This window comes from Andrena cerasifolii, chromosome 5 (genome assembly GCF_050908995.1).
Source record: "Andrena cerasifolii isolate SP2316 chromosome 5, iyAndCera1_principal, whole genome shotgun sequence".
NCBI classification, from domain to species: domain Eukaryota; kingdom Metazoa; phylum Arthropoda; class Insecta; order Hymenoptera; family Andrenidae; genus Andrena; species Andrena cerasifolii.
Window position 1 is genome coordinate 15600101 of NC_135122.1, and position 24136 is coordinate 15624236.

The 24136-nt window shown below is 48.5% G+C and overlaps 3 protein-coding genes across 4 annotated transcripts in view; 2 read left to right on the forward strand and 1 right to left on the reverse strand.

The window, feature by feature from the left end:
- Positions 1–23094, reverse strand: part of LOC143369158 (nuclear RNA export factor 1) — a 29868-nt gene extending 6774 nt beyond the window's left edge. The window contains exon 1 of the mRNA XM_076812739.1: positions 22951–23094. The gene's annotated coding sequence lies outside the window, so the exon portion shown is untranslated. The remainder of the gene's footprint in view (positions 1–22950) is intronic.
- On the forward strand, positions 183–1786 carry Bka (FCF1 rRNA-processing protein Bka). 2 transcript variants are annotated; one of them, XM_076812779.1, is made up of 6 exons: positions 183–235; positions 270–299; positions 426–508; positions 585–656; positions 962–1271; positions 1576–1786. In XM_076812779.1, exons 2-6 carry the CDS (start codon positions 297–299, stop codon positions 1717–1719), a joined length of 612 nt encoding a protein of 203 aa, XP_076668894.1. In that variant the 5' UTR covers positions 183–235; positions 270–296; the 3' UTR covers positions 1720–1786. The 2 variants fall into 2 exon arrangements, with proteins under 2 accessions (XP_076668894.1, XP_076668895.1); XM_076812780.1 differs by lacking the exon at positions 183–235 and having other exon boundaries at positions 271–299; positions 365–508.
- Ft (cadherin-related tumor suppressor fat) overlaps positions 10494–24136 on the forward strand; it is a 93506-nt gene continuing 79863 nt past the window's right edge. Inside the window, exon 1 of the mRNA XM_076812795.1 lies at positions 10494–16381. Within this exon, the coding sequence (XP_076668910.1) occupies positions 11024–16381 (5358 nt within the window). The 5' untranslated portion in view covers positions 10494–11023. The remainder of the gene's footprint in view (positions 16382–24136) is intronic.

Below are 24136 nucleotides of genomic sequence, written 5' to 3' on the forward strand. Positions count from 1 at the left end.
TTTTAAATTATTTCGGTAATGCGCGTAAACGGAAAATGTTAACTAACTTATTTTAAGTCCGTAATTATTTCATTCTTTTGCTAAATCTGAACTGTAAAGCTGTCAGGTTGCCACTGACACAAAATGGAATATTAAAAAACAAAACTGTTGGCGGCCCTGCGGCCTGCACAGTGCCAGTGCGTCAATGTACCATGCGGTGCGCAATGTTTTTAGGTTTTGAGTTGACAGATTAGGTGTTCGGATCGGGTGCAATTTGTTTTCTTTTTAAGTAACAAGTTAGTGAATATTAATTGAAAATGGCAAGTACTTCTGTGGCTTTTTTACTGCACGATGAGACACGACACTTTTGTCAGATGTCTTTTAGGTTATGCTGTTAAACAGGAATACACTTCTCTTTAATTCTGTACTACTTTGCGGTTACACAGGGGAAGAATAAGAAGACACGGAAGGTCGTGATGCAGAGGTTCGCGCAAATGAAGAAAATGATAAGCGTGAGCGACTCCAGAATGTAAGCGAACCTCTAAACCAAAGAAACTAGTTTCCATTGTATAAACATTTTCAAACAGTTAGTTCGTTGTTTCTAGAAAACCAGACAAACGCGCGCCACCGAAAAAGGCGAAAAAGGAGGATCCCAGACAGCTGAAGATATCAGAAGTGTAAGCATCGATCGATATCCTTTTATTGGACCCGCAGAGGTATAGCGAGTTTCGTAAATGAAATACTCGAGCAGTGGCAGTCTTTGAGGCCCTGGCACCCAGGGCCTTGCGTGGTATATTGTTCCAGGAACGTCAGTAGGAATTTAGTCTCAGACCACATGCTCCGAATCTAGCCTTAAGCAAGGCCAGACTCCATTCTCTGCCCATAGATCTGCCAAATTTGCTTTACAAGCTCGCTATATTTCTGCGGCTACTATACCTTATCGTTATAAAATTCTAAATCGCAGCGTAATATATTATTACAGGCCGCAGCAGTCCTCCGCATTGTTCTTCCAATACAACACACAGCTGGGTCCCCCCTACCACATCTTGGTAGACACGAACTTCATAAACTTCTCGATCAAAAACAAGTTGGATGTGATAGAAAACATGATGGAGTGCCTTTATGCCAAGTGCATACCCTATGTAACAGACTGTGTTATAGGCGAATTAGAGAAGCTCGGCCAGAAGTATAAAATAGCGTTGAAGATCATAAAAGACCCCAGATTCGAGAGACTGAACTGCATGCACAAAGGCACTTATGCGGACGATTGCATCGTTAACAGGGTGACTCAAGTAAGCACAACTATCCGTGAAAAATAAAAATCGTTTAGATATCTTAGCCCAGTGTTTCCCAAGCTTTTTTGTGTCGCGATTCCCTTTTATAATACTCAAATAACCTGCGACCCTCCCATATAAGGTAAAGAAAGCACATGAAAAATGGTACGTCAGAATATAATTCTAATTTAATAATTAAAGTAAATAAGTGCTAAGAATGGCCAACTAAAAATGACCGTAGCAACCCCCCAGGAAACACTTTGTGACCTACAGTTTGGGAATCACTATGTTAGCCACCACAAACGACTTCCTAATATTTCAGCACAAGTGTTACATCGTGGCGACAAATGACAAAGACTTGAAGAGGCGGATACGGAAGATCCCTGGCGTGCCTATAATGTACGTTTCTCAGCATAGATACACTATAGAGAGAATGCCAGACGCGTACGGGGCTCCCAAGAAGTAATGCCACTGCCAGCTTTGCAACTATGTATTATATAGATCTACCTAATAAACTGTATATTTTAATAAAAGCTCTAGCGTTTCTAATACTCCGGTTTCTGCCATTAAGCTTCACCGAGCAGTATCTGCTGCTGTCTCAAAATAATCTCGCTGCAGAGACTGTAACTTGGAGAGCAAGCCCTCTTGGACCCAGGGCCCGAGCGATCTTTTCTCATCTCTGGACGTCGTTTTATCAAGCTACCAGCCGTTCACGCAGTCCTCGAGACGTTACGAGCGCGATTCGGGAGCGGCTGGCAATCGATACGTCGTACATACGCGGAGCAGCTCGAGATAAACGGGGGGGAACGCGTTACAGTTATTGTTCGGTGAAACAATGAAGCTGTTGCGTGTAGACGCCCACGTGGCGCCCTGCAACCCGATAGAAGCCGGCTGTTCCGCAGCCGATGCTGGCCCGTATACGGCAGCGGCGCGGAATAATGTTAGACAAGTGGGCGCGAAAGGCCGTTTCGGCTGAGGGACGATCGCGCGCGAATTTATCGCAGCCGCGCCCGGCGAAAATAAGTCGTTAAGGGGCTGGCCACAAGATCCTTCGCTTCCACGGGGGAAAGATACCGTGGCCTGGTTAAACGGCGCGTTGGCGATCGTTACGCTTACCTACGCGGAAAACGATCAGATTTCCGACTAAATCCTGCCTCCTCTGGCCCCCCCGACACGCAGCAACGATACGGAGGTCGAGCAGATTGAGAAGGAGATAGGATTTAAGGAGTAAGCTTTCTGAGGCACGCGTTACACGTCGATCCTCCGACTCAGAGTCTACGATTACCTGGACGTGGAAGGGCGCAATGGCTTTGCAGTGAAATAATTCTTTGGGAACCTGATTATCGGCGGGGCCCGATCTAGGACGGCGCAAGCAGGACAACTGCCCAGAGCGGCAAAATTGGTTAATTGGTAATTTATGAATATTAAATTTTCTATGAAACAAAAGGCTTTTATTATGCCACAAATACTTATAGAAAGTTCACTTACTGTTGAAAATTATATTTAACAATAATTATTTATAATTAAATATAAAGGCAAAAATCATTTTTCTCCAGACCGGTAGAAGAGCTAGATCCGGCCCCGATTATCGGTGGTTCTCTAAGGAACGTGGCATGGGACAGAGAGATTTGATGAGTAGATTTGAGGTTGTTACTGTTTCCTGTGAAATTTGTAGGTACCTGAGGAACTGTATCCTAGCGATTCTGGTTATAGACAGTGGCGGACTGGCCAGAGTGTCGGCTTGTCCGATGGCAAGTGGGCCCCATTAAGCACTATAATTACTAAAAATATACATTTATTTTACAAATATTTTAATTCCACTTTTTTACCACTCATGTATTTTTTGAGAATTTTATTTATTTCTTATAAAAATTAAATGGTAGCCTTAGAGTTGTGGGTGAGCCCCCTGTTGTCTCCGAGCAATAATTTTAGACCCAGTCCGCCAGTGGTTATAGACAGGGAAGATTATTTGCAGTTAGTCGTTCCCTGGTGCACGGTGCCTGGGCTGACTTTCCATGGGCAATACTACTTGTTTTCCGCAGCCTACGCTACCCTTCTTGCCTGGGAGTAATTAATCGCACTTGTATATTTATATGTATGTATATTTATAGGGAAGCTCTTAGGATATCCCGGCTGGTGCTTGCAACCCTTGCTGTGATTAGTGAAAGGGTGCGCGGTACGATGATCTGCTTTGGGGCAGTGACGTATATAGGTGATGTATAATACTCTTAAACATCAGCCAATATTTTAAAAATGACCCTTTAGTAACTTGAAATTATAATAAATTCTCCAATATTATTACTGCATGCAACTAAAATTTACGTTAACTTATAATTATAGCTGGGCCCCCTTCGTCTCATGGCAATCAATATTTTTAGACCCAGTCCGCCACTGCTTTGGAGCACGCATGTCACTTGCAATGTCACGTGAATCACGGCTGATAACTGCCACTTGTGATCGGATTAAATCGGTGGCCCTTAAATGATGCAAGTGCCAGAAGTGAGAATTTTCAGTATTTTCTATTCGACCACAGCAACGTTGATAAATACAACTCTAACTGAACAACCCTAGAAACTAAAATAAATACTATAGCTTCGGATGGCCACTCTTCCCAAACCTCGCGTCGATCGGCCACTGCGGGGCCATTTGGAACAATATCGAAAATAAATTATCCCAGCACTTACAGCCTTCGCCAGCGTATTCAGCATAGAATCTACATCCCCTTACGCTAGAAACATAATTTTTCATTTCTTTGCTCCTCAGATCGTTTACCATTCCAACTCCTCAATTGCAAACGGTGCCTTACATCGACTTAAAGGGGCATTTTAGAAAACCCTGCGCCACTCAGAGTGCCAATTACCTATGCTACTCGTCAAGCCGACGCAAACACCAAGGATTGTAATGTCGAATGTATTCCGCACGCGGTGGTTTATACAAATCCCAAGCACCCCGGTCGTCTTTCGGATCGCAGCCTTTCTAATACCCCGGACCAACAAATGGCGCGTGCACGCGCGTCCCTGTACCGCTGAACGTCGTCTATTAATCAGCCGCGCATCCTGCCGCACCCTCCCTCGCGACAAATACCTCGAATTAACCCTCGCCGACCAGGAAGCGATGCTATCCAGCTGGACCGCGTGCAACAGGCGATAAAGGACGTTGTCGAGGCAACGGGGACCGACGAACCGCATAAGTCCCCGGGTGTAGCCGAAATAGGGGCCCAGCAGGTAAAATAGCGTGTAACGTAGCTCCGTTACGATGTATGATCGAACCTCCTAATTTCCCTCGGCATTCCGTCCTCCGGTGCACAGTGGGGCACGTAACATAGGATTCGTGGAAAAAATCTCATAACTTCGGTGTTTCTCAATATTTTTTTAGTACTTTTCTTATATTATTTGTTAATAGGGATAGGAACATTAATAACATTGAAGCATTTTTAATAAATGAAATAGTAATAAACCCCGTAAACATTGTGTTTCATAATTATTTAAACATCTACTTCAGATTTCACATGAAACAACGAATTTTAGAAAACATTATTAATATTTTTGTTTATAACTTTTTTCTAATTGTTTAAACAATCGATACAACTTTTATCATTTGATAGATCTAATTAACAAAAGTAACTTTTGCCTTGAAATTTCTTTTCTATCTCTTACAGATTGCGAGTTAGAAAATAAAATCGAAAAATAGCCGAATCTTCAGGGGTTAATTTTACCCGCTTAGTGCGATTTTGGGCAGCAAAATAAAAATTGCGTTGTAATCAGGAAGAAATTCCCTACATATCCACAAAGTTTCAGAATTTGTTGACTTTTCGAGTTTGGGATTTTCCTTTGTGAGTACCGAACCGGGTACGGGTTAGGGTTCCTATCCCTGGTTATATGCCTTAAAATCTTAAAATGTTAATTTATAATAAAAAAAGGAATGTTATATAAGTATTAGTAAATAATTATGAAATATGTTTTTTCTGTATCGATTATGGTAACAATACTTTATTTATAATTTTTATTGTTATTTTATTGTTTTTTAATGTTGTTAATATTACTGCCCATACAAGCTAAATCTATCAAAAAGTAATATAAAATAGAAACTATGCAAAAATAGCGAAAAATGCCGATGAGATGAGTTTCTGCGAAATCGCATGCACCGCGCACTCCTGTGATTATGTATCAATAACAGCCAAAGTCGCAAATAAACGCAGACAATTTTTGGAGGGCTGTTAGTAGATGGTATCTGCTTTTATTTAGTACTATCTACAGCCCGGAGGAAGGCAGAGCTTTTTTTATAAGCCTAGAAGTGTTAATGAAAACTTGAAACACTAGGCAGCTTCATTTGAAGTTGTATAATGGGATTACGGTGAAGAGTTTTCGAAAAGTATTTATGTCACAAATAAGCTGAGACTATACACATTCGAAACACATGAGGTAGAGAAATTAAAACATCTAGAGGAATTCAGAAAAAAATCAACAATCTGGTACGAATATTGACACGTTTCCCGTTAGAATACGAACGGTCAACTTCAGATGAATTTTTCTTTGCAATTAACACGAATATGACATATCTGTCGTATACGTTAGATACGTTGGTCCACTGGCTATCAGGATACAGTGATGGATACCCGAAAATACAACTTTCATTTTAAGTCTTTTTTCCTCTCCAGCCCCATGCATTGCCCGCTAGATAACGACTTCTTAAACGCTCGAACCTCGCTTAGGACCGTAGCCGTGTACGCGCTTATCTGACCCACGCGAGCGGCTCGGTCCCGTGGTTTCCGTGGGACAGGAAGAGCGAGGGAAAAGGGGGCAAGGACGGTTGCGCGATCAGCACGCGAAAATTGCCGGGGATGGATGAAAATCCTCGCGAGGATCCAAGGGCGGAGTCGGGCGGAAAAACGCGTCGGACGTTGCCGCCCGGTTGAACCAGATTAAAGGAAAACACCGAAATCTATCTGCGCGCGTACCACCGTCGTCCAGGCAGAGAAACCCTCCAGGGTTAGGCGCAGGAGTGGCGAGAGGTGCGCGGAGGGGAGAGTCGGAGCGAAGCGTTCGATCGTGGTAACGGATTAGTTATAAAAGTGGCTATAGGGCCCGGTACGCGGATATATATCTACGGTATATCGTGGTCCTGGACCTCTTCGTTCCTCCGCCTCTGGCTTCTCTCTTCCTACCCTCCCCCCACACACACACCTCCCCCGCTGTCGTCCCCCCATCCCTGGTCCTATCCAGATACCTCCCCTCCTCCCCCACGCGCATTATTCATCTCAGTGGTCCTCTCCTCGTCCCTCTGGCGATTTAAACGCTGCGCATCTCCGTCGCTCCTTCATCTCCTTCTCCATTTCTCCGTCACCGGTCTCTCTTTCTCATCCGCTCCCTCTCGCGAGAGTGAGATCTTTCTCTCTCTCTCTCTCTCTCTCTCTCACGCACACTCTGGTTCGCCCGTGAGCAGTCTCCTCGTCGCGAGCGCGCTCCTCGACGGCGGCCATCTTGCATACCTGAGCCTCCGCATTGCTCGTTCCTCGAGGGCAAAAGGGAGAATATCTCAGCGCGAGACGACGCCGGGATGCGCGAGGATAGAGTCCCGAGGTGGGAGGATAACGGCCAAGGGGACGGGGACGGGGAACCAGGGCGCTACGGCGGGCCCCGGTGAGGCGCAGAGGGGGCAGGCGAGGCGGTTTGGTGGGAGAGGGACGGCAGGGAGGGAGGGCAGGAGCCAGCATGGCCCGAGGTGGAGAAGGAGAGCCGAGCACTGACAGACAGAGCCAGCTGAAGGGCCCACCGGTCGGAGGAACGGCGGCGGCTGGGCCAGCAAGAGAGCCGGCGAATGCTTCGCTGGACGAGGACAGCGTCATTGAAGAAAGCGAGAGGACCACGTGGTGGAGAGAGAAGGACTTCTGACGCGGGAGGAAAGGAGACGGAAGAGGGACTTTTTTTTTAAAAAAAAAATGTTTATTAACAAGAATATTGTACATTCTACATACATAATAGGCGTTAAGAAACATTAGGAAAATTACCTAACAATCTCTTCATTTTATACTATTAGACTAATTGTTCCACATGGTGGAAACTCTTAGCTGAGCCATATCGGATGAAAATTTGTTGGTATTACAATTTGGTAGCATTAAATTCTGGGACAGAATTGCACATCTAGCTCCACAGTAAACTGTGGAAACTTAAGCGAAGGGGAAAAGACCAACCAGAAGGAGGGTAAAAAAAACCTTACCCAATCTAACGCCCACCCTAACTATAAATAAAAACTATGCTAAACTATAGATAAACTTAAAAAACTAATACGTGCAAAAAGGGCGCAAGCACCGGAACCCCAGTCGATTACACCCAATATTTATGTTACTAAGAACTACTCAGACTAACAAGTCAGTCTCTCCTGTTCTGGAGGTAGGCACGGCGAACGGCCAACGCAATCATATGTGCACTCATATCTGAAAGCCACCAGTATTTCTGATGATTCAGACGGCGGAAGTCTGTGCGATCGACCTTGGGAATAGCCATAGAGTACGCGAATCTATCACGGTTGATAATAAGATCTTCGTGTGCAAACGCTATTCTCTTATCGGCTTTATTCCGACGCCAATGGAAGATTATTGGAGTATTGTCTGCATCCTGAATTAAACCCAGGCAGTCGCACATAGGAAAGGCTTGCGGGGTCAGGTAACCCGTAGAGAGTTGTTTTGTAGTTGTCGGAATATCTTGGAACGCCAGCGATTGAATGACCGTGTTGTCGATATTAGGCAAACTACTAAAATGATCCCTAGTAAGGGAAATCAAGAAAGAATCTATTCTGGCAATATTCGCAGTATCGTATAGAACTTGGTTTTTCACGAAATGCTGCCCGTCCGATTCCGGGGTGCGGTACAGTCGGAGACAAGCTCTAAAGCATTTTCTTTCTAGAGCTCTGGCTCTCTCCATGGAGGTGTGATTAAAATTCCATAAAACTTGAGCCGCATACGTAATTACTGTCCGAGCCAACAATATATAAAAAATTAATTTGGCTTTTTTAGATAGATGTTTGTTATAAAAGAGTCTGCTATTAGCGAGGAAGGCACGGTTAGCGCTCTCAAGTTGAGAATCTAAATGTTTGTTACCCCTTAGGAGATAGTCCAGATGCCCCCCAAGGTATTTAACCACCTTATTATGAGGGATTAATTGAATGTTGGCCGTCCCCGGAATCGTGGCCAAAATCCGAAACCGCGTACTACCCGATTTAGTTTTAGATGTAAGGCAATTTACCGGATTTTTTAATAGAATTGTCTCGCATTTCTTCGGATTCAGACGGAGGTTCCAAGTCATGCAGTACCAATTGATCTTGTCGACTGCCGAATCTAATTCATTCTGCACAACATCTACTCTGTTTCCAGAGACGTAGATCGCAACGTCGTCGGCATACGCTAGAAAACCCACACCACCACTCTTGTTAAAATCAAATAGACCCGGCAAGTCACTCCGAGAAATATTGAACAAGATCGGGGAGTTCACCGTTCAGAGGGAAAAGGGACTTAGCTAGCGAAGAGGGCCCACGAGTGTTTCGTTGGACGAGGAGAGCGAGCGATGCCGATCGGTGGTGGAAGAAGGAGCGCGACTGTAGAAAGGGAGAGGGCCTTAAGGCAGAGGTGGTAGCTGAAGCGAGAGGGGCAAGAACGTGGATAGAGGGTAGGCGAAGAGGTGGAGAGGACAGCGGACACTCAAGAGGGACAAGGAGCGCGAAGGTTTCTTTCGAGGACGCACAGTGGGGAAATTTTGCGATTCTATGGCCAAAACTACAGAAATGAAATTTTTTAATTTTACAAATTTGATACAAATGTCAATTGAAGAACTATATCCATTTTCGTGGTCAAAACCTGAAAACTTATTTTTAATATATAAAATTCGGCACTTTTACGTTCGAATATACGAGAAACCAAATTATCCGAAAAACAGCACTTACAAAAATAACGAACGATAAAGATTTTTTTATTATTTACATTTATACACTTTTTTCTTTGTTAGAGCATGCCTCTGCTACACTGCAGCAGGGCATAGCAGAAGGGTAATCGCTTCTGACGACAAACAAACATACATAATACAAACAATCGAACAGAGTTTGCTTGAAATTATTTTCAGATCTTTGGATAACACAATGTAAGTGTCTGAAGCAATTTGAAAATCTGGATTAATTCTTTGCGATCGGTCTAACCTCACGTGAACATAAACATTTGCGAGTCTATACGAGCTTTGTATTAAAACATTTAACAGTAAAATTGGTGGCATTTAATACTGATATTAGTTCTTCAACCGACATTTGCATTCATTTTGTCGAATTGAAAAATTTATTTTTGTGGTTTTGGTCATAAAATCGCGAAATTTCCCCACTGTGGGACGGAGGGAAGCCGATATCGATGGAACGCTGGAGAGAGAGGAGCGAGGAGTTCGGCGCAGGGGAAGGAGTAAACGGCGAGAAGGGAGGGAGGAATGAGGGAAGAGCGAGAGAAACGGAAGCATAGCCGGGGCCCGATGGATCGGAGAGAGACGGCGTCGACCAGTCCGAAGAATGCTTCTCCTGGCAGCGGCAAGGCTCTGGGACCGTCTCGGTTCAGTCGAGTCAGGTCAGTCCTCGGGAAGGTGATATTCTTCGTCGTCGTGCGTTCTCGGGGCCTTACGTCGTCGCGCACACGGCCCACGTTACACGCCTTCTTTTCAGCCCTTTTTTTCTTTCGCCGTATCGCCTCCCTCTGTTCGGGCTCTCTTCTTCTCCCGCTCTGGTTCGCGGTACGCTTGGGATCCTCGCGGCTCGCACGTTCGCGCCTAGCATCCCTCCGTGGTGATACGAACGTTTCCGTGCGCGGACACCAGCGGCGTCGTGCGCGAGTGAGATTTCATCGCGGTGAACTACGCGGCGATCTACGCGCGGATCCAGCCGGTCCGATGGATCCGGCGATCACGGTGCTTCCACGGGAACAGTAGGCAGGATTCTCCAGCGCTCCACACGCGTGCCCTCGTGTTTTGGTGTCGATTGTGGTGTGTACTCTTGACACGGTGATAAGAGCCAAGTGCGTCTGAACTTTTCCTCTCGGGTAGTTCGCGTCTCCTCCAGACCTAACAGAGACCTAACCCAGTGACGGTTAAGGCACGGGGGCGCACAAGTAAAATCCTTGGAATTCCTCCGCAGCGGATCGCTGGCGATTTCCCCCTTTGGCGCGCGGCTGGAAAAGTTCGCTGGATCCGGAGCCGAAGCAGCATCTGCGGACGCGTTTCGCGAGGCGCGGCTCCGCGCGGGTTCACTGCCCCCTCTGTCGGCTCGGGTCTCTCCTCTGGCGCTCGCCTGACTTTCCAGCAGCCGAAGGGGTCGAAAACGAAGCGAGTAAAAAAGGAAGGGCGCCCACACCTCGCGGACGGCATCCTTAATCCGATTTCGTGGCCGAGTCGAAGGCTCGTCGATCGGGAGGCCGCGGGAAACGAAAACGAAGGAAAAGGAATAAAGTAGGGGAAAAAAGAAAGAAGGAACAGCGGACGCCGAGAAGAATGGAATCCCTGGAGCGTTCGCTGTGCTCGTCTACCCGTTGATCCAGCAGCCGAGAGAGGCTGCTCCCCGTGCACCATGTTCCGCGCTCGATCACCGGTCACGTGAGCACGAGGGGGGTGGGGGGAGGGCATGAGATTGCCAGGGACGATGAGGAAGAAGAGCGATAGGTAGTGGGTCGAGCGGGGACCGCGAACTTTTATGTCGTCCAAGCACGGGGGGAATTTGGCTAAGGAAGGGGGCCCGTTCGAGGGACAGAAGAGATGATCATAAGGGGATCAATGGTCCTAGCCCTGGTCCTGGGACTGTTGTCGGTGGACCAAAATGGCGGCCAGCCGAGCAACGGCGTGCTGGAACACGCGCCCGAGTACTTGACGCGCAAGCTACCTCAAAGAGTGATGCGGCTGGTGCCGCGAAGGTCACCGATGCTGCTGCAGGACAGCGCCACGATGGGCCTGGCGATGCAGAGCAGGGCGGTGGACACCAGGGTCCAGCTGGAGGTCAGGGAAGGAGAGCCCAAGGGGACCCTGGTCGGCGTGATACCAGTGAAGCCCGGCTTCGTCTACAGGTTCAACGAGCCGCCGCAGGAGTTCGTGCTGGATCCTGAGACCGGCAAGATCAGAACGGCCAAGGTGCTGGACAGGGAGGCGTTGACCAGCGACAGGTTCGATCTGGTCGTGCTCTCCAGCCAGCCGACCTACCCCATCGAGGTGAGGATCCTCGTGCTGGACATCAACGACAACGATCCCGAGTTCCCGGAGTCCAGCATCGCCGTCAGCTTCTCCGAATCAGCGGTGGTCGGTACGAAACTGCTGCTGGACGCAGCTACGGACAGAGACACCCCGGAGAACGGTGTGGTGGACGACTACTTCATCGTCGACGGCAACACCGACGGCAAGTTTCGCTTAGAGGTGACCGGCAACCCCACAGGGGAAACGTCCTACCTGCACCTAGAGACTACTGGTAAACTGGACCGAGAGCAGGTGGAGTTCTACTCGCTGAACGTCTGCGCGAGGGACAGGGGTCGGCCGCCGAGGCTGGGCTACCTTCTGGTGAACGTGACCGTGCTGGACGTCAACGACAACCCGCCTATCTTCCAGCAAAGCGACTACGTGGTGGCGCTGAACGAGAGCGCCCCGGTAGGCACCAAAGTGCTCACGGTCCATGCCACAGATAAGGATTCCGAGGACAACTCGAAGCTCACGTACTATCTACCAGACACAGAGAGACAGTTCACCATAGACCCCGAGACCGGCACGATCACCACGGTGGAGCCTCTGGACTGCCCTCAGCAGAGCTGCACGATCGCGGCCCGTCCCGGCGGCGGCTGTCCAAAGAGCTGCGTGATAACGGTGTTCGCTCGGGATCACGGCTCGCCGAGACAGGACGGTCGTACCTACGTAACGGTGAATCTATTGGACGCCAACGATCACGATCCTGAAATAAAGTTCAGCTACTTCCCGCCGACGCCGGGCTTCGCCACCGTGGACGAGAACGCGGCGAAGGACTCGATGGTGGCCGCGGTGGCCGTGATAGACAACGACGAGGGTCTGAACGGCGAGACCACGGTGGAGATCCGGGCCGGCAACGAGCTCGCCCACTTCCGGCTGGACATCACCCAAAGCTTCGACATCGTGCGCGTTAACGGCCGCCTGGACCGCGAGGAGATACCGAAGTACAATCTGACCGTGGTGGCCACCGATAAAGGCACGCCGCCGAGGTCCGCCACCGCCTATCTCGTGATCCACGTGAACGACGTCAACGACCACGAACCGGTCTTCCAGCAGAGCGAATACTCCGCGGTGCTGTCAGAGCTGTCGCCGACAGGCAGCTTCGTCGCCAGCATATCCGCCACGGACGCCGATTCGGGCCTGAACGCCAGGATCTATTATGACTTCGACTCGGGTAACGAGCAGGGTTGGTTCTCTATCGACCAGGACACGGGATTAGTCACCACAGTGGCCATTCTTGACAGAGAGGTGCAGGGTAGCATAGAGCTCCATGTGTCTGCTAGAGACGGCGGGCCCAATCCCAAGTACGCGTCTACGCACCTCAAGGTCACTATCCTAGACGAGAACGACGAGGCGCCGAGGTTCTCCCAGAGCGTGGTAGAGGTGACGTTATCGGAGAACACGCCACCGCATAGTTTGGTAGCTACGCTCACAGCGGTGGATAATGATCAGGGGACGAACGGCAGCGTCGCTTACAGTTTCCATTCCAGCGTGTCCAGGGACTACCCGAAGACCTTCGCGCTGGATGGGCTGACTGGTCAGTTGACCACGAAGATCGGCTTGGATCGAGAGACCACAGCGGAGTACAGGATCCTGGTGATCGCTAGGGACCAGGGCACCCCGCCGCAATCCTCCACCGCGACGGTGGTGCTGACTCTGGAGGACGTTAATGATAACTCGCCGGTATTTTACCCGTGGAGGTACTTGATGCCCATTCCGGAGGACGCACCGCCGGGAAGCTCCGTGGGCAAGGTGACGGCGACAGACGATGACGCTAGGGAGAACGCCCAGGTGAGGTACACCCTAGAGTCCAGTGGTGAGGGGCTCTTCGTCGTGGAGGAGAGGACTGGCGAAATCAGTCTTCAAGGCTCCCTCAGGGCTGCGCATAAGACCCTCTACGAACTGAAGATCTCAGCGAAGGACACTGGGGACAAGACGGCCAGCAGGAACGCCCTGGTGGAGATCATCCGCGAAGAGGACCTGGAGAATATGGAATTCGACACGTACAATGGCTACGAGTTCCGCATAGCCGAAGACAGAGGAGAGTGTAGCTCCATGGCCACTGTGTTCAACAGGGAAGTCGGCACTGTCCAGGTGACGCAGTACGCCAGCTCCAAGGTCTCGTACGCTATCGTGTTCGGCGACCCTAAGGGTAACTTCAAGATAGACGAGAGTACAGGGACCATCAGCACCTCTGGTTGCCTGGATCGGGAGCAGCTGAGCTACTACAGCCTGCAACTATCCGCCAGAGCTGGTCTCGCTTACGGACAGACTTCAGTGAACATCACCGTCCTGGACGTTAACGATAACCCGCCCAGGTTCCCTAAAGGGGAGATAGGGGACGAGGTACCGCTGAAAGAAAACGCAGCTGTGGGCCAGGAAGTGTGTCTAGCTCGCGCCAGAGATCGAGACGCTGGCGCCAATGCTAGGATAATCTACTCCCTCACGCATAACCCTGGTGGACAGTTCAGGGTCGCCGAGAACTCCGGTATAATATACCTGGACAAGCCTGTGAGGGCTGCTCCAGGCACGGTGCTGCACCTGGAGGTGACCGCTACGGACTCCGGCAACCAGCCACTGTCCGCTCAGCATCAGGTCAGGGTGACGATCGAGGACGTCAACGACCACACGCCGGTGTTCAAGCTGACCAGTTACGAGACCTCACTGCCGGAGTCCACGCCAGTGAACGACCGCTTCTTCTCTCTAACCGCCACTGACGCTGACCTCGGAGCCAACGGACGCGTCCTCTACAGCGTGACCGATGGCAACGCTGAAGATCGCTTCGGTATATTCCCCGATGGCCAGCTGTACGTGAAGAACGTCCTAGACCGCGAGGAACAGAACTACTACGCCCTGGAGGTGACGGCAACCGACCAGGGCAGCCCCTCCAGAAGCTCCGTGGTCCCAGTGGTGGTCCACATCATAGACGAGAACGACAATGCACCAGAGTTCACCAATTCCAGCTTCATCTTCCATCTGCGTGAGAACGAACCCCCGGACACTTTCGTGGGGAAACTGCTAGCCACTGATAGAGACGTGGGTCGCAACGCTGACCTCATGTTCTCCCTGCCGCCTAGTCAGCAGGACTTCATCGTCGACCCCAGGAACGGCTTCATCAAGTCCCTGCGTGTGTTCGACAGGGAGCTGTTGGTGACTGACACCGGCAGCAGTTACATCACGTTAGAAGCCACCGTCACTGACAACGGGGTGAACCGTCTTCGGGATAGGGTGAAGGTAGTCATCTACATCACCGACGTCAACGACAACATCCCGCAGTTCCAGAGGCTGCCGTACAGGGTGCAGGTGAACGAGGGTGCAGCTACAGGAACCCAGCTGCTCAGGGTTTACACGACTGATGCTGACGAAGGGTTGAATGGAGACGTGTTCTACTCACTGGAGGACGGAAACCAGCATGGGCACTTTGCTATCGACGAGGCGACCGGGCAGATTTCTCTGCTCAGGGAACTGGACCGGGAAACTTCTGACACTTATGTTCTGACCGTGGTGGCGCATGATGCTGGTTTAGAGACGCGTCTCTCCTCGAGCACCACGGTTCACATAGAGGTGCTGGACGAGAACGATAACGTGCCCTTGTTCGTGGACAATAAATCAAGTATCTCCGTTCTGGAGACGACGCCGACGAACACGGAGCTTCTTAGGTTCAAAGCAACGGATAACGATCTGGGGCCCAACAGCGAGCTAACCTTCGCTATATCCGCCGGGAACAGGCGGGACACATTTTATATCGATCCTCTAACCGGTACGTTGTACTTGAGGAAACCCCTGGACTACGAGGAACTAGAGAGGTACACGCTGAACGTGAGCTGCAGCGACGGTGGCCATCCGCGGCTCAGCTCCGTGACGACCCTGATCGTCGAGGTGATCGACGCGAACGACAACCCGCCGGTCTTCCCCAACACCGCCATAGCTAGACAGATCAGAGAGGGCATCCTGGTGCACACGCCCATAGTGACCATCACTGCGGAGGACCCCGACTCCAACGAGAACGGAGTAGTGACGTACTCGATCGCCAGCCAGGACCCGGAGGACCAGGTGCGGAGGTTCGGTATAAACCCAGCGACGGGAGTGATACACACCTTGCTACCTATTGACCGCGAGGAGGTGGACACGTATAAGCTAGTGGTGGTCGCCACGGACAGCGCGCAGCCTCCTAGCGCCAGGCTGTCCGCGGAGAAGCTGGTGATAGTGATCGTGGAGGACATCAACGACAACGCGCCGATCTTCGTCAGCATGTCTGCCGTGGTGCTGCCTCTGAAGGGGAGCCATCAGTTCCAGAAGGAGATCACGGTGACTCAGCTGGTCGCCAGGGACCTAGACTCGAGCACGAACGGCCTGGTCACCTATGAGCTTCTTCGATCCAGCGTCAACTATTCCGATATGTTTAGGATCCATAGGAGCACTGGCCACTTGACCATGAAGCTGCCAAGGTCCTCCAAGAGCAATTTTGAGAGGGTGTCCAAGTACCAACTGGGCGTGAGGGCCACGGATGAAGCCGTGCAAGCGGAGCGTAGGTCCACAGAGACCTATCTGACGCTGATAGTAGCTGGAGAGGATAACGAGGACCAGCCGGTTTGGGAGCACCGCGGCCAGATCGAGGGCAGTGTCTACGAGAACGAGCCGATAGGCACGAGCATTCTGAGGGTGCGCGCTAGGAGCCGTCGATCGACCGTCGATCTCGAGTATTACGTGACCAACGTGACCGCTGGTAGCGGCGGGTCCCAGGTCGACAGATTGTTCGACGTGGACACGAAGACAGGTATATTGTCGACGGCCGCCGCACTCGACAGGGAAACAGGAATCCAGTGGTACGAGGTGGAGCTGTACGCCATCGGTGTCGGCGGTACCAGGCCCAGTACGACGTCCACCAAAGTAAGTCCCTTTGATTGATCATCCACCGAGATATTAATGATCGCGTGCGCCGTTCTGAAAGTCATTCGCCCTCTTCCCTCTGCTTTTTGCATCCACCGGGGACTCGTCTTTCACTTGCCACTGTGTTGCCCCCTCTTTCGCGGATAAGGCAGCATCCATTTTGGAATCTAGGGGCCAGTATTGATTGTGTATCGGTGTTTCTCGCTCGGAGAAATTTCAGAGATGGGGTGGTTAGGAGAGACTTAACCCTTTAGATCCCAGCGTTTACGTTGGAGCTACGATAAACGGTCAGAGCGAAGCGTAGCAATATATATTTTTTCTATGGTTTTATAATGGAAGTGTTTAGATTGAAGCAGCGAGCAGAGCTGTGATTATTAATTGTAAGAGATGACCAACGATACAAGGGTCCGATCGACACTTTTATGGTTTCGATTAATAGGGTGAAGGACCCAATTACTGATACCTAATCAATTAATGTCACCTTAAGCTATTTTACTTAAAATAACGAATAAATAAACGTTGTAAAGTCATACACAAAAAGAATTATGCAATTCAACCTATAAAATAGCTTAAGGTGACAGTAATTGGTTAGGTGCCAGTAATTGGGTCCTTTACCCTAGTTAACGAACCCCCTAAAAAAGATATTCAGAAAAAACACACTCACTTATCAGTTCCCTGCCAGATCAGTGCCAGCGTGGCAGTGGCAGAGTTGAGCATTATTCGAATAAATTTTTATTAATAATAAAAAACTGTAATAAGTTTAATATTAATAATAATATATAGAGATATTATATATTAAGTATCCAAATAAAGATTTATTCGAATAATCCCCAACTCTGGCCAGTGGTAAGGAGAAGAGGCACGTATATATCTTCTTTTTCGCCCCGACACCTCAGCACCGATCTGTCATGGAACCGATAAGTGTGTTTAGACCTTGGTCTCGATCGAATGTTAGTCCGTGGAATTCCTGCTCCTCGGCGATGGGACTTATTTCCACGGGGTGCAACGAGTCCCGATGGATTTATCAATGCGCCGCGCTGGGCCGCGTCAGGGGCATAGGCTTCTCGTGTTACGGGGCAAGGCAGACGCGATAATTCGTCCGCCTGGGAACCGCGGTTGCGTAACAATGGTCTTAACGTAATTAGAGTCGGCGATGGAGAGTAACGGCGGGGAATCTGGCAGATGAGAGCGCGTGAAAGGAACAATGTGTCGAAGAAGAATGGATGGCTTATAATGGAGGCTCCCAGAGAAAATATCGGGCGGGATCGCGGGAGAAATCGGCGGTGGAGGATGATCAAAAGTCCCTAACACTCTTGCAGGTAGAAACTGCGATTAGGATGGGTGCTTCTTGGGTGGGAGGCGGATCAGAATGTTGCTAACGAGCGTAAACAGATTCCGGAGGATCTGTCGCTGATACCCAATCAAGTTTACACAAAACATCAAACACTGCCAATCATCCGCAGTAATTCATCTGCGTCGAATAATCCTGAAAATCGTTGCAAATGCGTAAAAGTACTCTAAGAGATTTCACTTCATTTGGTATATTATGTGAATTAAAATTAAAAGCAGTGGAAAGTATCCACTCTGTACTAAATATCACATTTTCTGCAAATACTTATAAACAACAGAGTACACCTGTTCCCACGGTTCAAACGGCTCTGAAAATAAATGTTTCAAAATCGATTCTGACTGAAACAGTTACCCATGAAGAACCGATATTCCGAGTAACTGTTATAAGGAACCGAAATTTCTAACTAACAATAAGTAGGTAGGGTGGAAGCACTAGTAGTCGACCACTTAAAGCTAAACTCGAATGAAAGGTTCTAGAAAAAAATAAACAATCAATGTTATAAAATATATAAAATGTATCGAAGTAAATCAAATGTATTTAATGTATCACTAAAAATGTTGTGTTAGTGTAAAAGTTCGGAAAAAATAAATAATTAGCGTTAAAAATAAAGTGTCCGAATGCTTTAATAATCGACTGCTTGCCTCTGAAAGTGGACCGGTCCGATAGCTAGTAGTCGACCACCTTTTTTGAATATGAAATTCAAAATAGGTTATGTGCGCATTACAAACTAAAATTTATTTTTAAATATAGTGTGCAACAACGGTAAATAATGCGCAAGTAAAATAAGTTCTTTTAAAAACTTTACTAACTCATGAAGAAGGTACTTAAGGAATCCGTAGATTACAGTTTACAATCCGTAGATCCGTAGATAAAGTAAAGGATCCGTAGATCTACGGAAAAATCGGTAGGGTTGGTAACAGTGACCACCCCAAAACAAAGTAGCTTGAAACTGTAGCCGATCGTTCCTGCGCACGACCTCCCCCGAACGGAAGTCGTTGAAAGCGCGGCAATCGAGCCGATAATCGATCGAGGGAAAGGTGGTCACGGCACCACTTTCCCCGGTTCCTTGGTCCATTAAGGTATCTCCCAGTCACCGAGTGTATCGACCCCTCCCGATAGCGCGTTTCCCACTGTAAATTAGCCCGTGCTTCCTCGAGGAGCACCGTGTATAATCCGAGAAAGCGTAGACAGGCCCCAGAGGGGGGGCTTCGGTTTTTCGTTCGACGAAGGGCACGTGTTCCTCGCGACCACCCCTCTCCCTCCATCGATAAGTGAGGGATGATCGGGCAAAAGCGAGAGGGTGGGACGTGGGGAGGGTGAAGGGATCGGGATCGGGGCAAGATCAAAGGGAAAGAGGGGGGGGGGTGAGGGTAGGCGCGGAGTGACGAGCGGTAGAGAATAAACGACAAGATGAACCGCGTGCCAGGAAATCAAGTTGGATTCTGGTCGCTGCTCGGTTGCTGGCTTCTGCCGCAGGCCGAAGCTTCGGGGCTCGAGAAAAACTTGATCTCGGATGAACGCATACAAACAGCCGGACGTAGGTAAAAGTCGGTCCATCTCTCCTACCCCCCTCGGTCGCGACTGCCGCCCGCTTCATTTCTGAACATTCTCTCTTTCTCCGCCCCCCCCCCCTCGCTCCTCCCGCGCCCCTCCTCTGGCCGGGATTTCGGGGCCTTTCTTCCTCCTATCTTTCGTTTCTTCCGTCTGTCCCCTGGTCCTCGTCGTCTCGTCTGGGGCCCCCAGCCTTTATCGTTCGCTGTGGGATCTGTGACTCTGCTCGGGAACCGACCGCGGTTCGAACGTTTTTGTCCCGATCTCGTCTCTCTCTCTCTCTCTCTCTCTCTCTCTCTCTCTGTCTCTCTCTTACTCTTCTGTCCTCTCTTTCGATGTTAGCCCCCCCCCCCTGCTCTGGACCCCCTTTCTTTTTCTCCGTTCGGCCATCGACTTCGTATCATCGGGTTTTTGCCGGGACACAGGGATGAAAGCCAAAGGGGGGGATATATTCGTACCGATGTCGTCTCGGATCGCCAGGCATTTTTGTTAAGCCCCCTCCTCTCCGACCCCTAGCTTTCCCTCCCTATGTAAGGTCAATTAGAACGTTCCTGGAAAGGCGTAATTGTATTTGCATCGCGACCGCGAGTTTTCGTGAAGAAATTTGTGTTAATTAACAGGTCGGTCCATTCGTTCGATCTTCGGGAAGAGAGACGTGTTGTCGTCGGAGGCCTTCCTCTGTAACCCCCTCGTTGACGGATTTCATTAGCGCCGCTACCTACGGGCGCGGACCACTGGGCCCCGCTTTCGGGGAAACGGAATTAAAGGGGGGGCCGTTTCTAGATGCGCGCCCGGAGTGTTGTTATTCAATCGGTTGCGTTAGGCTGGCGCGTTTACGTCGACGCGTTTAATTACCGATATTAAAGTCGCTCGTTGGCGACTCGTGTTCGCGGCACGGTGTTATTAACGCGATCCCTCGCGGTAATTACGGCTGGGTGTTGCCCGTCGCGGTGCGGCTAATGATACGAGAACAATTAATGTTAAACAGCGCGAGGTGGAGCGGCTTTGGGAGCCGGCTGAGGGTCTCACGATGCTTTTCGTGCGGATCAGATCGAATTATTCGGCGGTCGCTGGGAACCATTTGCGATCCAGTCAACGTTAACTCTGTTCCCATTTATTTAAGCATGATTTATTTCAGTGATAATCTTAGCCAAAAGTTAATGAATTTCCAAGATATTAATGGAGCTTTTTCTTATGATGAAAATCAGACAGAAATTGCATTGCATAAAGATTTGTTTCTTCCAATTTTCAAATATTTCCGCTTATTTTTAACGTTAATGAAGATCATCCTTAAACTCCTATCAAGCTCTCCAATTATATTTCTCGACGTTACCCGAGATATCTGGTATCTGGCTACCCGTGAACCACCCAGGAATTAGATATTTTTATTTACATATTAAAGAATGAAAATAAATACGAAAAAAATTGTATATCGTATGACGTTTAGTATGTGTATAATTATGGGGCGGTACTCTACGATATCTTGAATATCTCGAGTATCGGGGGTAGTTTACCCCGTTTGCCCGGTAATTTTCCTCAGACTTAAGATAACACTAGCATTTACTTGCAGTTTTCAGTAAGTACAATGTGTTATGCATACGTATTTTACGTATTTACTGAAAAATTAGTAAAAACTATTTCTAATAAATACTTCATCCTTTGTTGCATACGGAACTGAGTATTTGCTTGAAAAATCACTAGTAAAAGCTTACACTTGCTTTTATGCATACGGCCCAAAGTATCTTTTACTTTCACCCCATCCCAATTTTAATCAAGGACAAAAAAATCGGAGTTGGACACCTCGATAGTGTCCCTCGTTAATTCCTCTTCGACCAAATAAACCACGAACGAGCTAAGAGCCCTCGAATCCCTCCACCAAGATCCCTCCATCAAGATACCCCAGTTATACAGTTCACCGAGGAATCTCCGAGCTTCCCTACAATGTAGCCTCCATCTTTAATCTCTCGTTAATCTCCGAGCACCCTGGATTAAGCCGTCAGGGCCGGGGAAAGGCGTCTAAGCAGCTGCCCGAGAAAAGTGGCTGTCGAAAAGTTTCTATTTCAACGGGAATACGATAATCCCGGTCGCGGTGCGAGGGGCGAGGGGTGGAGCGGAGGAGGAACACGGATAAATAAAGTAAGTGGCACGCGGTTTGATTTAAGAAAGTGGCTTTAACGTGATCTTGATGTATGGGCGCGCGTGAGCCACGGAACCAGCGGGGCCCACACGCTCGGGCCCCGGCGATGGGTGGGTCCGTAGCTCGCGCGAAATGTAGGCGTAATGTTTCCTTCGCGGCTGTTCGCCTCTTTTTTTCTCTCCCCCGCCCCTCTTCCATTCACATCTCTTTCCACGTTTGTCAGATAAATATATCCCCGTGGCGGCGGAACGCACGCGGTCCGCGAGAATTTAATAATAGTCGATGATAATTATGTCGGCTCTCGATTAACAGGCCCCGTTCCGCCGTGATAAACCGTCGATTAACCGCGCCCCTATCTTTCCCCTTCGTCCACCCCCCCCCTCTTTTTTCAGACACGCGTGCCCGCGCTCGCTGCTCAGTCATATTCGCCGCTGAAGTTTGGAAAGGCTAGTCAAGCACGTGGCGATTTCTCTGTGATATCAGATTTCATCGATCGCTCACGTTGGTAGTGCTTTATGGTCGACGCACAGTGGGCCGGATTTAAAATTTCCCACCTTTCGGGTCTTCCTTTTAAGATATCGGAATGGAATTTACGCCTAAAAATAGGAAACAATTATTCCTTTCTAATGATGTATAATTTAATATATTTTACGTTTATTTATTTATTTTCTAACATTTTTAACTTATTTGTGTTAAAAAAAAAATTTAATTCTGTTTATTTGGTACCTTATTTAAAGCCCTTTACAGTGGTTTAAGCAAAATGTTTGGGAAACTTTTCGTTTCCAAGTTATTTTCACATCTGATTCTTTTAAAATCTTTATGACGGGTTTCCTGAGCTTACAGAATTAATTTTTTTTTAACACAAATAAGTTAAAAATATTAAAAAATAAATAAATGTAAAAGATATTAAATTATACATCATTAGGAAGGAATAATTTTTTCCTATTTTTAGGCGTAAACTTCATTCCGATATCTTAAAAGGAAGACCCGAAAGGTGAGAAATTTTAAATCCGGCCCACTGTGCGACGTTCCGTTTTAATAGTGGAGGATTTTGTGAGGAGTTTGAAGGAATATTTAAGGTTTAAGGGAGATTAGGAGAGCTGCGGAATCTTCATTTTTCCGCGTTATATGTAACGTATGTTTGGATAATATGGAGAGAGCTTCAGACTTTATTTAGTTTTATTTAGAGCTCCAGATTTTATTTGGGTTTATTTAGAGCTTCAGACTTTATTTAAATTTATTTCGAGCTCCGGAGTTTATTTAGAATTATTTCGAGCTTCAGACTTTATTTAGATTCATTTAGAGCTTCGAGTTTTATTTAGATTTATTTAGAGCTCTGGATTTTATTTTAATTTATTTAGAGCTTTAGATATTATTTAGATTTAGAGATCGAGTGTGATGTTTAGGCACTTGGAACCGCAAGATCATCTTATTGCTAATTGGAAAGCGCGGTGATTGGCGCGAGGAGTGGTTGATTTCCCGATCGACACGTTTCCCAGGGGAACGACACGTATTGAAACGGCTACTCACCGACGGAAGTAGGATCGGCGGCCTCGGGGTCCCAGCACAATATTCCGCTCCACCGCCAGTTAATTATTCCGATACGATCTCGTGTAATTTCCCCGTTTACAAGCCTCCGTTTCCAGCGACGATTCCCTTCAGCATCAGCTTGGCCCTGCAACAGCCGTTCGAACTAGCACTAGAACACGCCGTTATCACAGATATAAACCCGCCAGGAAAAAGAGAAACGAGACTGATCGAAGTTAATACACTCCCCTTTTATCGTCTCGCCTCCGTGGTTCCCGCTTGCGCGCCGAGTATCACTCTCGCCCGATAAAATTGCTCGCGGAGCAGCGCTCGCGCCCCATCTTCCACGTATTCGATCAGCCCTGGTAATATGTCGCGGAGCAATTTCCCCTGCCATTTTTACCGCGCCGGACGATTTACGGAAAAGCCGGCCCCAGAGGTGGAAAGGTCCGCGTTAATACCCCAGGCTCGCTCATCATCATTATTCCCCAGCCTTTTTTTTTTGTTCAGCCCGCAACGGCGGTACCGTTGCAACAAAGTCTAGCTGACGGGCAAAAAGTCAGCTACATGAAAACCGCCGATCGAACCATGCCTCGCCACGCTCTGCGGTTAGGAACGGTACCGCGAGAGAGATCGACGCGCGTTTCCCATACGGTTTCCGTAAAGCGATCGAGTTCCATGGATCGTTTCGAACTTGGAATGGAACGCGAGAAATTTGCGTCCGCGGTAATGAGGAATGGCGAGAGTTCCACCGCTTTTGGTGGTGTGTCTTTTTCTAATTTCTTTGGAGGAACATCCCCAGTTTAGGGAAACTGTTAGGTGCAGTGGCGGATTTAAGGAAAGTAGCCCAGGTGGCAAACATTCCGAGGGACCTATTTTTTCGCGGAAATAAACAGGTAGTTTACTAAACACGGGTTAAATGTAGTAATGCAGAGAGAGAAGTGTAGTGGTTCGATAAAGTCATACTATTTTTTTAAGACGAGTGGCATCTTTAGGTGAAGGGTTTACTGGATTCGATCACTCGACAATCTTCAAATCGATCTTCGCGAAAATAGTAGGTATTATGAATGTCACTGCCCTTTCACCACCTTGCGGGCTTTTAACGCGAATCATATACTATCGTTGGAGGGACTTTGGAGGATGTAAAACTGACCCTGTAACATCACGAGGAGTTAGCTAGATTCGAGCC